Source organism: Pecten maximus, chromosome 6 (genome assembly GCF_902652985.1).
Source record: "Pecten maximus chromosome 6, xPecMax1.1, whole genome shotgun sequence".
Lineage (NCBI taxonomy): Eukaryota > Metazoa > Mollusca > Bivalvia > Pectinida > Pectinidae > Pecten > Pecten maximus.
In genome coordinates, this window is record NC_047020.1 from 347838 (window position 1) to 362072 (window position 14235).

General features: G+C 40.7%; 1 protein-coding gene across 4 annotated transcripts; it reads right to left on the reverse strand.

Moving 5' to 3' along the window:
• Positions 1-2447: 2447 nt before the first annotated feature.
• On the reverse strand, positions 2448-14162 carry LOC117328666. Of its 4 annotated transcripts, XM_033886109.1 has the most exons (6): positions 13311-14162; positions 12670-12728; positions 9788-9869; positions 7457-7593; positions 5651-5812; positions 2448-5039 (listed from the first exon to the last, which is right to left on the reverse strand). In XM_033886109.1, exons 1-6 carry the CDS (start codon positions 13367-13369, stop codon positions 4585-4587), a joined length of 954 nt encoding a protein of 317 aa, XP_033742000.1. In that variant the 5' UTR covers positions 13370-14162; the 3' UTR covers positions 2448-4584. The 4 variants fall into 4 exon arrangements, with proteins under 4 accessions (XP_033742000.1, XP_033742001.1, XP_033742003.1 ...); XM_033886110.1 differs by lacking the exons at positions 9788-9869; positions 12670-12728; positions 13311-14162 and adding an exon at positions 9488-9616; XM_033886112.1 differs by lacking the exons at positions 9788-9869; positions 12670-12728; positions 13311-14162 and adding an exon at positions 9288-9467.
• Between the last annotated feature and the right edge of the window lie 73 nt (positions 14163-14235).

Sequence of the window (14235 nt, forward strand, 5' to 3'; positions counted from 1 at the left end):
CCATATATAGGTTGGTGGCACAGGGGTGTTATTTTCTAGAAATCAGAAAACAAACTGTTGGTAAATTGAAATCATTATGATTATCATACGGCTTATCTGTCCCTGTTTGTTACGTTGTGAGTAGAGATCCAGTGGCTGATGTTGAAGATTCTGTAGTGTCTTTGATTGGTTCTACAAGGTATATCTGATAGACATAGTAAATGTTTTGTTGTATAAAGATTACAAATCTTCAATATACATGTACCTATAACTAATATTGAATGAATTCTCTGTTACCTGCTCTGATGGTTATGAGCTCTTCAGTATAATCAGCTTTGTTTGAAAAAACAAGTCAGTCAAGAGGTGCACAGTTGTACCCATGGGTATGCCAGATGTCTGTTGGAAGATGTGGTGTTGTTCCAGACTCATCATTACTAGTACCTGAATGAAACTTTATGATTACATCCTGTTTATTCTTTGCCAGTCCACGTCACTTTTTGAGGCCAAATTCTTGATAAACAGCTCGTCTTGCCCTTAGAATCTGAATTGTTACAGAATAAAGCTTCACAAATATATCTATATAAATGTGTTGTATGTGTCCTAACTGTGTTTCCATTGTTGTCAGTATAGGGGATTCCTTTGGTTTGGTGTATTATATGTTTGATATACATTAAGTCTAGTACATGACTAAGAGTTTGTATTATATATTTGATATACATTAAGTCTAGTACATGACTAAGAGTTCGTAATATATTTACTGAGTCTTGATATATACTGACAATATCTAATATAATTTCCTATATCTATTAGTAATGTGAGGTAAATTATTTTTCATAATGATTATAATGAATTGATTTTTTACTAGAAACTAATATGTTTCCACCCTGTTTGAATACAGATTATCATTACACACTACCAAGTGTTGGAGTTGGTGTTACCCAAAACCCTACAGAGCGGGTTATTATGATCTGTATTAATTAATCAGGTTGAAATATTTTCAAAATCAACAGTATATTGATGTTGGTTGTAGTTTATCTAAATGTCTTGTTGATCAATTGAAATGTTCATTATTCATAACTTTGATGTGATTTAAACTGTTTGGCATAACAATTTTAAAATTATATGTTTATTTAAACATTTTGCAGTTCAGGTACTCTGGTATTTAAATATTGTTTGTGTAATATCACTAATATCACACAAACCATAGCTATAGATCGCCCTTTACTTACATCCGTTACACTCATGTACTTTTGGGACCTTCATGATATTTTATTTAAAAATATACAATGAAATTAGATGCTATTGGTTTATTTAGATACACCATATACGAAGGTGGTGGGGGTAAATAAAGAAGTTGGTTATTTTTAAAATTTTAAATGAGAATGCCAGATAAGATATACATACAGTACACAGGTCACACAGTTACCTATACATACAGTACACAGGTCACACAGTTACCTATACATACAGTACACAGGTCACACGGTTACCTATACATACAGTACACAGGTCACAGTTACCTATACATACAGTACACAGGTCACACGGTTACCTATACATACAGTATACAGGTCACACAGTTACCTATACATACAGTTCACAGTTACCTATACATACAGTACACAGGTAACACAGTTACCTATACATACAGTACACAGGTCACACGGTTACCTATACATACAGTATACAGGTCACACAGTTACCTATACATACAGTTCACAGGTCACACAGTTACCTATACATACAGTTCACAGTTACCTATACATACAGTACACTGGTCACAGTTACCTGTACATACATTATACAGGTCACACAGTTACCTATACATACAGTACACAGGTCACACAGTTACCTATACATACAGGTCACACAGTTACCTATACATACAGTACACAGGTCACAGTTACCTATACATACAGTACACAGGTCACACAGTTACCTATACATACAGTACACAGGTCACACGGTTACCTATACATACAGTACACAGGTCACACGGTTACCTATACATACAGTACACAGGTCACACGGTTACCTACATGTATACATACAGTACACAGGTCACACAGTTACCTATACATACAGTTCACAGTTACCTATACATACAGTATACAGGTCACACAGTTACCTATACATACCGTACACAGGTCACACGGTTACCTATATATACAGTACACAGGTCACACGGTTACCTATACATACAGTACACATGTCACACGGTTACCTATACATACAGTATACAGGTCACACAGTTACCTATACATACAGTATACAGGTCACACAGTTACGTATACATACAGTATACATGTCGCACGTTTACCTATACATACAGTACACAGGTCACACGGTTACCTATACAGTACACAGCAAACAACTAGGCCTTTTATACTGGTTTTACTTTGATTTTTTTACCTTTTGTAACAGGTGTTTGTTGGTAGACTATTTATATATGATGTTGTATAGTGGTATTGTTTATCAGGTGGCATAACTAGCATTTTTAGTTTTTAAATTGAATATGAAATAATATGTTAAAATGATGGATGCAATAATAAGTTAAGTATTTTTAAATGTTGGATGCAATATGAAATATTTGTTTTGCGATTTAATTTTAACAACCATTTCTATGTCAGTTTTATATACGTATAGAATTAACTATTAGATTATGTTGTATAAATTATGTTCATCAGTAAATATTTCAGACGATATTATTGATGTTGTATTGTTTATTCTCCATCAGCGGTTTTTCAACTTGACTTTGAATACTATACAGCGTTCAGGTAGACTAAGATTAAGGACTGGATGACTACACATGGTAACATTTGAATTGTTAAAACATGATAACCCTGTCGACCAGCCAATTTCACAATCAACGTTGAAAAAAAAATCTAGCCGACCTTTCACTATTTATTGTTTTCTACATACAACTTTCATCACAAAAATACACATCAACACAAATGTTTCCGAAGACAGCTGGACTTTGAGGAGCACCTCCCGACACTTGATTAGTGGACAATTACCCGACCGGGGTCATACTCCATTAGTGGAGAATTACCCGACCGGGGTCATACTTCATTAGTGGACAATTAAAACCCGACCGGGGTTATACTTCATTAGTGGACAATTACCCGACCGGGTTCATACTTCATTAGTGGACAATTACCCGACCGGGGTCATACTTCATTAGTGAACAATTACCCGACCGGGGCTCATACTCCATTAGTGGACAATTACCCGACAGGGGCTCATACTTCATTAGTGAACAATTACCCGACCGGGGCTCATACTCCATTAGTGGACAATTACCCGACCGGGCTCATACTTCATTAGTGGACAATTACCCGACCGGGCTCATACTCCATTAGTGGACAATTACCCGACCGGGGTCATACTTCATTAGTGGACAATTACCCGACCGGGGTCATACTTCATTAGTGGACAATTACCCGACCGGGGCTCATACTCCATTAGTGGAGAATTACCCGACCGGGGTCATACTTCATTAGTGGACAATTACCCGACCGGGGCTCATACTTCATTAGTGGACAATTACCCGACCGGGTTCATACTTCATTAGTGGACAATTACCCGACCGGTCTCATACTCCATTAGTGGACAATTACCCGACCGGGGCTCATACTTCATTAGTGGAGAATTACCCGACCGGGCTCATACTTAATTAGTGGAGAATTACCCGACCGGGCTCATACTTAATTAGTGGAGAATTACCCGACCGGGCTCATACTTAATTAGTGGAGAATTACCCGACCGGGGCTCATACTTCATTAGTGGAGAATTACCCGACCGGGCTCATACTTCATTAGTGGAGAATTACCCGACCGGGGCTCATACTTCATTAGTGGACAATTACCCGACCGGGCTCATACTTAATTAATGGACAATTACCCGACCGGGGCTCATACTTCATTAGTGGACAATTACCCGACCGGGCTCATACTTCATTAGTGGACAATTACCCGACCGGGCTCATACTTCATTAGTGGACAATTACCCGACCGGGGCTCATACTTCATTAGTGGATAATTACCCGACCGGGCTCATACTTCATTAGTGGACAATTACCCGACCGGGGCTCATACTTCATTATTGGAGAATTACCCGACCGGGGTCATACTTCATTAGTGGACAATTACCCGACCGGGGCTCATACTTCATTAGTGGACAATTACCCGACCGGGGTTATACTCCATTAGTGGACAATTACCCGACCGGGCTCATCCTTCATTAGTGGACAATTACCCGACCGGGGTCATACTTCATTAGTGGACAATTACCCGACCGGGGTCATACTTCATTAGTGGACAATTACCCGACCGGGGTTATACTTCATTAGTGGAGAATTACCCGACCGGGCTCATACTTAATTAGTGGAGAATTACCCGACCGGGGTTATGCTTCATTAGTGGACAATTACCCGACCGGGGCTCATACTTAATTAGTGGAGAATTACCCGACCGGGCTCATACTTAATTAGTGGAGAATTACCCGACCGGGGTCATACTTCATTAGTGGACAATTACCCGACCGGGGTTATGCTTCATTAGTGGACAATTACCCGACCGGGGCTCATACTTAATTAGTGGAGAATTACCCGACCGGGCTCATACTTCTTTGGGGAGCACCTCCCGACATTTGATTAGTGGACAATAAGGCTGTACTTTTAAGAGGAGGTAAAGCATGTTTCTTCTGCGGAATTGTAACAAACGCGTCTTTGACAAAGACATTCCTTTCCGTATTCTCCAAATCCGGGTCCTTCATACCGCCCTCCTCTGTCCAGGCCTTGGGAGGTGGGGCCGAACACTCTGACCCTTCAAGGGGACGTTTCTCGTACTCTCCTGTGAATGACGGGTTACCTTCTCCTCCGTCTGCCCCCTCACACCCAGCTTGTCCCTCCGCACCCTGTGGATTGATCCGGAGCTTTGTACCGTCTTGACATTTGAATTTGTAGATGAAATATGCACCGATTAAAGCGCCACCAACTATCAGAACGACGACGATTCCAACAGCAATAAAAAGACCACTGGCGGCAGCCACAGACGAATCTAGAACGAAAGGTCAAGGGAAGGCATTAGGCCGACCGCTGTAATATAACTTAACAATGTCTAAGTTACATTTTTCTGACATTTTTAAATATAAATACTGGTTTTATTTTTTTACTCTATGACAAAAAGGGCGGAATCCCAATACACAAAGGTATATAGGGGTATTAGGATATGCCAAATAACACTATATAGATTTTGATTGGTCAAAATTTAGATATTGTATGTTTTTTTTATTTTTTTTATTTTTTTTTTATCAAATATGGTGTATAGGAGGGGGGGGGGGGGGGGTGTTCTAGTTCTAGTTGTGCATCAGAATATAGAATCTCAATATCACACGCTTTATTGTGGTTCAGGATATAGAATCTCCAATTTTTTACACATCATTGCGGATCAGGGAAAAGAACCCTAATATCACATGCTTTATTGTGGCTCAGGATATTGAATCCCAATATTGCATGTTTTAATGTGACCATTTGCAATTGGGAGGGTTTGATTTCAAATTCTTTAATGTCCTATTTACAGCTATGATAAATAAAAAGCGTTTTTGCTACATCTGTATTTAACACATTTGAACAACAACAACAGACTGACGTTTGACACAAATTCCTTACCGTCGGACGCTGCGCTATTGTAGTATTTTATGCGGAAACCCCGAGCCACCACTGTGTTATCCGTGGAAAACTTGATGAGGAGGTACGTTCCCGAACTGTTCATGGCGGGCACCGAAGTTATACAACAAGAGGAGTACATCTGTGTGGCGTTCTCATAGGCACCTAGTATGAATACATAAGTGATCAGGTTCACATAACTCTATATATAGCTACCTAACAGGGGAAGATTAGTGATCAGGGTCACACAACTCTATATATAGCTACCTAACAGGGGAAGATTAGTGATCAGGTTCACACAACTCTATCTATAGCTACCTAACAGGGGAAGATTAGTGATCGGGTTCACACAACTCTATATATAGCTACCTAACAGGGGAAGATTAGTGATCAGGTTCACACAACTCTATCTATAGCTACCTAACAGGGGAAGATTAGTGATCAGGGTCGCACAACTCTATATATAGCTACATAACAATGGAAGATTAGTGATCAGGTTCACATAACTCTATATATAGCTACCTAACAGGGGAAGATTAGTGATCGGGTTCACACAACTCTATATATAGCTACCTAACAGGGGAAGATTAGTGATCAGGTTCACACAACCCTATATATAGCTACCTAACAGGGGAAGATTAGTGATCAGGGTCACATAACTCTATCTATAGCTACCTAACAGGGGAAGATTAGTGACCAGGTGTACACAACTCTATCTATAGCTACCTAACAGGGGAAGATTAGTGATCAGGGTCACAAAACCCTATATATAGCTACCTAACAGGGGAAGATTAGTGATCAGGTTCACACAACTCTATCTATAGCTACCTAACAGGGGAAGATTAGTGATCAGGTTACACAACTCTATATATAGCTACCTAACAGGGAAAGATTAGTGATCAGGTTCACACAACTCTATATATAACTACCTAACAGGGGAAGATTAGTGATCAGGGTCACACAACCCTATATATAGCTACCTAACAGGGGAAGATTAGTGATCAGGTTCACACAACTCTATCTATAGCTACCTAACAGGGGAAGATTAGTGATCAGGTTACACAACTCTATATATAGCTACCTAACAGGGGAAGATTAGTGATCAGGTTCACACAACTCTATATATAACTACCTAACAGGGGAAGATTAGTGATCAGGGTCACACAACTCTATATATAGCTACCTAACAGGGGAAGATTAGTGATCAGGTTCACACAACTCTATATATAGCTACCTAACAGGGGAAGATTAGTGATCGGGTTCACACAACTCTATATATAGCTACCTAACAGGGGAAGATTAGTGATCAGGTTCACACAACCCTATATATAGCTACCTAATAGGGGAAGATTAGTGATCAGGTTCACATAACTCTATCTAAAGCTACCTAACAGGGGAAGATTAGTGATCAGGTTCACACAACTCTATATATAACTACCTAACAGGGGAAGATTAGTGATCAGGGTCACACAACTCTATATATAGCTACCTAACAGGGGAAGATTAGTGATCAGGTTACACAACTCTATATATAGCTACCTAATAGGGGAAGATTAGTGATCAGGTTCACACAACTCTATATATAGCTACCTAACAGGGGAAGATTAGTGATCAGGGTCACACAACTCTATATATAGCTACCTAACAGGGGGAGATTAGTGATCAGGTTCACACAACTCTATATATAGCTACCTAACAGGGGAAGATTAGTGATCAGGTTCACACAACTCTATATATAGCTACCTAACAGGGGAAGATTATATCGCTTACATCACCCAATTTTCTGCCCAGCATCTTTGAACTACTTACCGTCATATATTGTGAGGGAATCCAGTTGACATACGGGTACCTTTGCGTTGACGTATTCCAGTTGGCAGTCGACCACCTCTATTTTTATCACCTCGTTGACGTCACTCGACTCCAGCAGCCAAGTGTACGTTACGTTACTGTTAAAAAAAGTATTAGATTTGTTAATTTTGGAAATAAAATATAAATCCTTTTTTTATAATTAAAATTTCTGAAAACAAAATCTGTGTACAAATTTTACTAGAAAACTGTACAAAACATAACTGATAGCCACTGAAAGGAAGAGATACCACGAATTCGGGAAGTGTCTCTAAATTCTGTCAATCCTCCGGCAGGAGGCGAGCTAAACTTCCTAAATTCTGTCAATCCTCTGTCAGGAGGCGGGCTAAACTTACTACATTCTGTCAATCCTCTGTCTGTCAGGAGGCGGGCTAAACTTACTAAATTCTGTCAATCCTCTGTCGGGAGGCGGGCTAAACTCCCTAAATTCTGTCAATCCCCTGTCAGGAGGCGGGCTAAACTTACTAAATTCTGTCAATCCCCTGTCAGGAGGCGGGCTAAACTCCCTAAATTCTGTCAATCCTCTGTCAGGAGGCGGGCTAAACTTACTAAATTCTGTCAATCCTCTGTCAGGAGGCGGGCTAAACTTACTACATTCTGTCAATCCTCCGGCAGGAGGCGGGCTAAACTCCCTAAATTCTGTCAATCCTCTGTCGGGAGGCGGGCTAAACTCCCTAAATTCTGTCAATCCTCTGTCAGGAGGCGGGCTAAACTTACTACATTATGTCAATCCTCTGTCAGGAGGCGGGCTAAACTTACTACATTCTGTCAATCCTCTGTCGGGAGGCGGGCTAAACTTACTAAATTCTGTCAATCCTCTGTCGGGAGGCGGGCTAAACTTACTAAATTCTGTCAATCCTCTGTCAGGAGGCGGGCTAAACTTACTAAATTCTGTCAATCCCCTGTCAGGAGGCGGGCTAAACTTACTAAATTCTGTCAATACTCTGTCAGGAGGCGGGCTAAACTTCCTAAATTCTGTCAATCCTCTGTCAGGAGGCGGGCTAAACTTCCTAAATTCTGTCAATCCTCTGTCGGGAGGCGGGCTAAACTTACTAAATTCTGTCAATCCTCTGTCGGGAGGCGGGCTAAACTTCCTAAATTCTGTCAATCCTCTGTCGGGAGGCGGGCTAAACTTACTACATTCTGTCAATCCTCTGTCGGGAGGCGGGCTAACTTACTAAATTCTGTCAATCCTCTGTCAGGAGGCGGGCTAAACTTACTACATTCTGTCAATCCTCTGTCAGGAGGCGGGCTAAACTTACTACATTCTGTCAATCCTCTGTCGGGAGGCGGGCTAAACTTACTAAATTCTGTCAATCCTCTGTCAGGAGGCGGGCTAAACTCACTAAATGCTGTCAATCCTCTGTCAGGAGGCGGGCTAAACTTACTAAATTCTGTCAATCCTCTGTCAGGAGGCGGGCTAAACTTACTAAATTCTGTCAATCCTCTGTCAGGAGGCGGGCTAAACTTCCTAAATTCTGTCAATCCTCTGTCAGGAGGCGGGCTAAACTCCCTAAATTCTGTCAATCCTCTGTCGGGGGGGCGGGCTTAACTTACTAAATTCTGTCAATCCTCTGTCAGGAGGCGGGCTAAACTCCCTAAATTCTGTCAATCCCCTGTCAAGAGGCGGGCTAAACTTACTAGATTCTGTCAATCCTCTGTCAGGAGGCGGGCTAAACTTACTAAATTCTGTCAATCATCTGTCAGGAGGCGGGCTAACTTACTTTGAGTACATGCTCGGGTAGCCCTCTGATGTGAAGTAGGCTGTACTTACTTTGAGTACATGTTCGGGTAGCCCTCTGATGTGATGTAGGCTGTACTTACTTTGAGTACATGTTCGAGTAGCCCTCTGATGTGATGTAGGCTGTACTTACTTTGAGTACATGTTCGGGTAGCCCTCTGATGTGATGTAGGCTGTACTTACTTTGAGTACATGTTCGGGTAGCCCTCTGATGTGATGTAGGCTGTACTTACTTTGAGTACATGTTCGGGTAGCCCTCTGATGTGAAGTAGGCTGTACTTACTTTGAGTACATGTTCGGGTAGCCCTCTGATGTGATGTAGGCTGTACTTACTTTGAGTACATGTTCGGGTAGCTCTCTGATGTGAAGTAGGCTGTACTTACTTTTAGTACATGTTCGGGTAGCCCTCTGATGTGATGTAGGCTGTACTTACTTTGAGTACATGTTCGGGTAGCCCTCTGATGTGATGTAGGCTGTACTTACTTTGAGTACATGTTCGGGTAGCCCTCTGATGTGAAGTAGGCTGTACTTACTTTGAGTACATGTTCGGGTAGCCCTCTGATGTGAAGTAGGCGGCTGTGCTGGTGGCAGTCAGTGTCGTGTTCTGACACCAAACTGTAATACAATGAGAATATAGTCAGAAGGAAGCGGGACAAGAGGTCATTCACAGAAACTAAAAACAACCAGATAAATAGAAAATTGAAAAATGCGAAACGTTTGGAATAGTTTACCACAAGATGTCATTGAATATGATTAATGTTCGACCATTCAGAATCTTGTTTGCAGTCATTTAAAAGATAATATCATTTAATTATTGATATCATTGATAATATTGAAAATGTGTATGAAATCAATTGTGACATTTTAAAAACACCTAAATGTGGCAAACCAAACTTGAATATTAATGGTAATAACCGCCTGGTACCGAGTCAGCGATGTATCAGTGGAAATAACACCGCCTTGTACCGAGTCAGCGATGTATCAGTGGAAATAACATCGCCTGGTACCGAGTCAGCGGTGTATCAGTGGAAATAACACCGCCTGGTACCGAGTCAGCGGTGTATCAGTGGAAATAACATCGTCTGGTACCGAGTCAGTGATGTATCAGTGGAAATAACACCGCCTGGTACCGAGTCAGTGGTGTATCAGTGGAAATAACATTGCCTGGTACCGAGTCAGCGATGTATCAGTGGAAATAACACCGCCTGGTACCGAGTCAGCGGTGTATCAGTGGAAATAACATCGCCTGGTACCGAGTCAGCGGTGTATCAGTGGAAATAACACCGCCTGGTACCGAGTCAGCGGTGTATCAGTGGAAATAACATCGCCTGGTACCGAGTCAGCGATGTATCAGTGGAAATAACACCGCCTGGTACCGAGTCAGCGGTGTATCAGTGGAAATAACACCGTCTGGTACCGAGTCAGCGGTGTATCAGTGGAAATAACATCGCCTGGTACCGAGTCAGTGATGTATCAGTGGAAATAACATCGCCTGGTACCGAGTCAGTGATGTATCAGTGGAAATAACACCTCTGGTACCGAGTCAGTTGTGTATCAGTGGAAATAACATCGCCTGGTACCGAGTCAGTGATGTATCAGTGGAAATAACACCGCCTGGTACCGATTCAGCGGTGTATCAGTGGAAATAACATCGCCTGGTACCGAGTCAGCAGTGTATCAGTGGAAATAATACCGCCTGGTACCGAGTCAGCGGTGTATCAGTGGAAATAACATCGTCTGGTACCGAGTCAGCGGTGTATCAGTGGAAATAACATCGCCTGGTACAGAGTCAGCGGTGTATCAGTGGAAATAACACCACCTGGTACCGAGTCAGTGGTGTATCTGTGGAAATAACATCGCCTGGTACCGAGTCAGTGATGTATCAGTGGAAATAACATCGCCTGGTACCGAGTCAGCGGTGTATCAGTGGCAATAACACCGGGTACCGAGTCAGTGTTGTATCAGTGGAAATAACACCGCCTGGTACCGAGTCAGCGGTGTATCAGTGGAAATAACACCGCCTGGTACCGAGTCAGTGATGTATCAGTGGAAATAACATCGCCTGGTACCGAGTCAGCGATGTATCAGTGGAAATAACACCGCCTGGTACCGAGTCAGCGGTGTATCAGTGGAAATAACACCGTCTGGTACCGAGTCAGAGGTGTATCAGTGGAAATAACATCGCCTGGTACCGAGTCAGCGGTGTATCAGTGGAAATAACACCGCCTGGTACCTAGTCAGTGATGTATCTGTGGAAATAACACCGCCTGGTACCGAGTCAGCGATGTATCAGTGGAAATAACACCGCCTGGTACCGAGTCAGTGATGTATCAGTGGAAATAGCATCGCCTGGTACCGAGTCAGTGATGTATCTGTGGAAATAACACCGCCTGGTACCGAGTCAGCGGTGTATCAGTGGAAATAACACTGCCTGGTACCGAGTCAGTGATGTATCAGTGGAAATAACATCGCCTCGTACCGAGCCGCCGATGAATACTGGTTAAAGCTAAACTCGACAAATAATTGCATTTTTAAAACATGTTTTTAAGAAAGGGTAGCATCTAAAGACAGCTGGGTATTGAATATTCAAACTGAGCTGAACAAATTAGGATCAAATTATTTATGGAATTCTGTTTGTAGCGAGAAAATAGCCTTTAATGTGATTAAACAAAGATTTTATGATGCTTATTTACAGGAGCTTTTATCTAATATTAGTGATATTCTAAAGGTAAGCTATATCAACATGTTATTGATAAAATCTCTTTACAGTGATTCTTGTGTAAGCCTATAGATGACCAGTATAAAAAAACTAAATAGCTAGATTTAGATTAAGCTCTCACAATCTCAATATAGAACAAGGAAGATACAGAAATCAGCAGAGAGAAGAAAGAATATGTACATTATGTCAAGATAATGATATTGAGGATGAATATCATTTTATTCTCAAATGCAATTTTATAACAATATTCGAAGTACATACATAAGCCATATCGTTATAGAAGACCGAGTGTTTTTTAAGTTGATACAATTATTAAATGTTCAAAATGTTTCTGAATTAAGTAAGCTAGGAAAGTTCCTTTATTTAGCGAGAAAACAACGTAATAACGCCATTTAATTGCTTAATTACTATAGGTTAGTCTATGTATAACGTACTGTACATGAACTATTGTGTACTGCCATAATGACGTTATGTTCATTTTAATAATATATAGTAATACTAAAGTGTACGTATACATATATGTGTATGTGAGACTATTAAGCGTAATGGACATGTACTTTTGTAATTGTATATTGTGTCATATTATATTACATTGTATTGTTTTGCAATGCCTTCTCTTTGATGTGTTGAAAAACACAAAGAAATTGAAAAACACAAAGAAATAAAAGAATCTGAATCAAAGTTCCCAGAAAGTACCTTTAGTGGACTGGAGCAGTAAAAACAGCACGAATAACAACACAGCATTGTAATAACTTCTGAAACAACAATAACATCAGGTTCATGGTCAGACTAAGATAACAGCACGGTCTATATACCAATAAGGCTCTTTTATTTACGAGCAAGTTGGCGATTACTTAAAACCGGTCACTATCATAATGGTTCTCTGTTAAAGGAAGACTTTCAGATGGTAAATGTGGAGAAAGTTGGAAAACGATTAAGTCACACACGTAAATGAAAAACGAACCAGATGATTAGGTTCCAGTTGGTATAAACATCGTCAGTAAGAACAATAATCATATAATACATTAATGGTTAACGCAGAAGTTGTGTAGGTCATACTTTATTTTAAATGTCCAGTCCGTCACATTGTCTTGACGAGACACTTATTTCAGATTCTACAATAGACAGCATTAATCATCATAACAGAACGGAATTATTTCGATTATATTCGTACTTTGGATTTTATACTTACATTATTCGTACTTTGGATTTTATACTTACATTATTCGTACTTTGGATTTTATACTTACATTATTCGTACTTTGGATTTTATACTTACATTATTCGTACTTTGGATTTTATACTTACATTATTCGTCCTTTGGATTTTATACTTACATTCGGTCCAATCTCCCTACGGTCTTTTTAACTCCAAATACAAGAAATGCAACAGACATCTTTTCAGTTGATATACAGGAAGATTCCGTTGTTATGTACCGTTAATTAAAGTTTCGGATGGTTTTAGCCATGTTTGACCTCCGTTTTCCTATCCTTCCCACGTCCGTACTCTGGAACTATCAGTGTTTTCACTGGCGACTGGGGAAACTTGACCTCTTCACCGAAACCTAATCTTTACGGAGTGGACAAATTAATTCGTTCTGATGTTAATAGGGTTGTAATAAGTCTATAAGGAGCCTGGATACCGGCCATGTTTACGTACCAACGCGACAGGTTTTTGACGCCATCGTCACGGAGGAACGTGTGGAATACACGATACAGCACGATACACAATCATACCGCTGGTCGCTGTATAATGTATATCATAGTTATTAAATATGACCAAACTGTTTTGGTAGTTGTCACACCTCCGTCACCACGCCCAGATAAAGCTACACCGTTCATTACCGAATATATGGTGATCAATACCGTTGAGTGTAAAACCAGGAGACAGGACGCTACTTGTTAATATCAACATCTGATGTTGTTCACCACATTTAATTACCTATACAGTTACCACATGGAACTTTGACCTCCAGACTGTTCTGGGATTCATATTTAAAATCGAGCAGTACGTTTCGCGTGTTTGCCGGGTATAATTGATATATAACAAATGTCTATGTGTAGGCATATTTTTGTACAATAAAGATTAACACATTATTGGGTTCATATGCATGTAACTTTGACATGCTAATTAGTGTCTTCCCATTGGTCAAGGGTCATTATGGTCACGGTGGGGCCTCAGTAATACCCGTGTTAAATACAAAACTTTGGTTGGTCGAGGGCTCAGTCCAGCCCCGGCCTGCAACACTAAGGCTATCCCTAC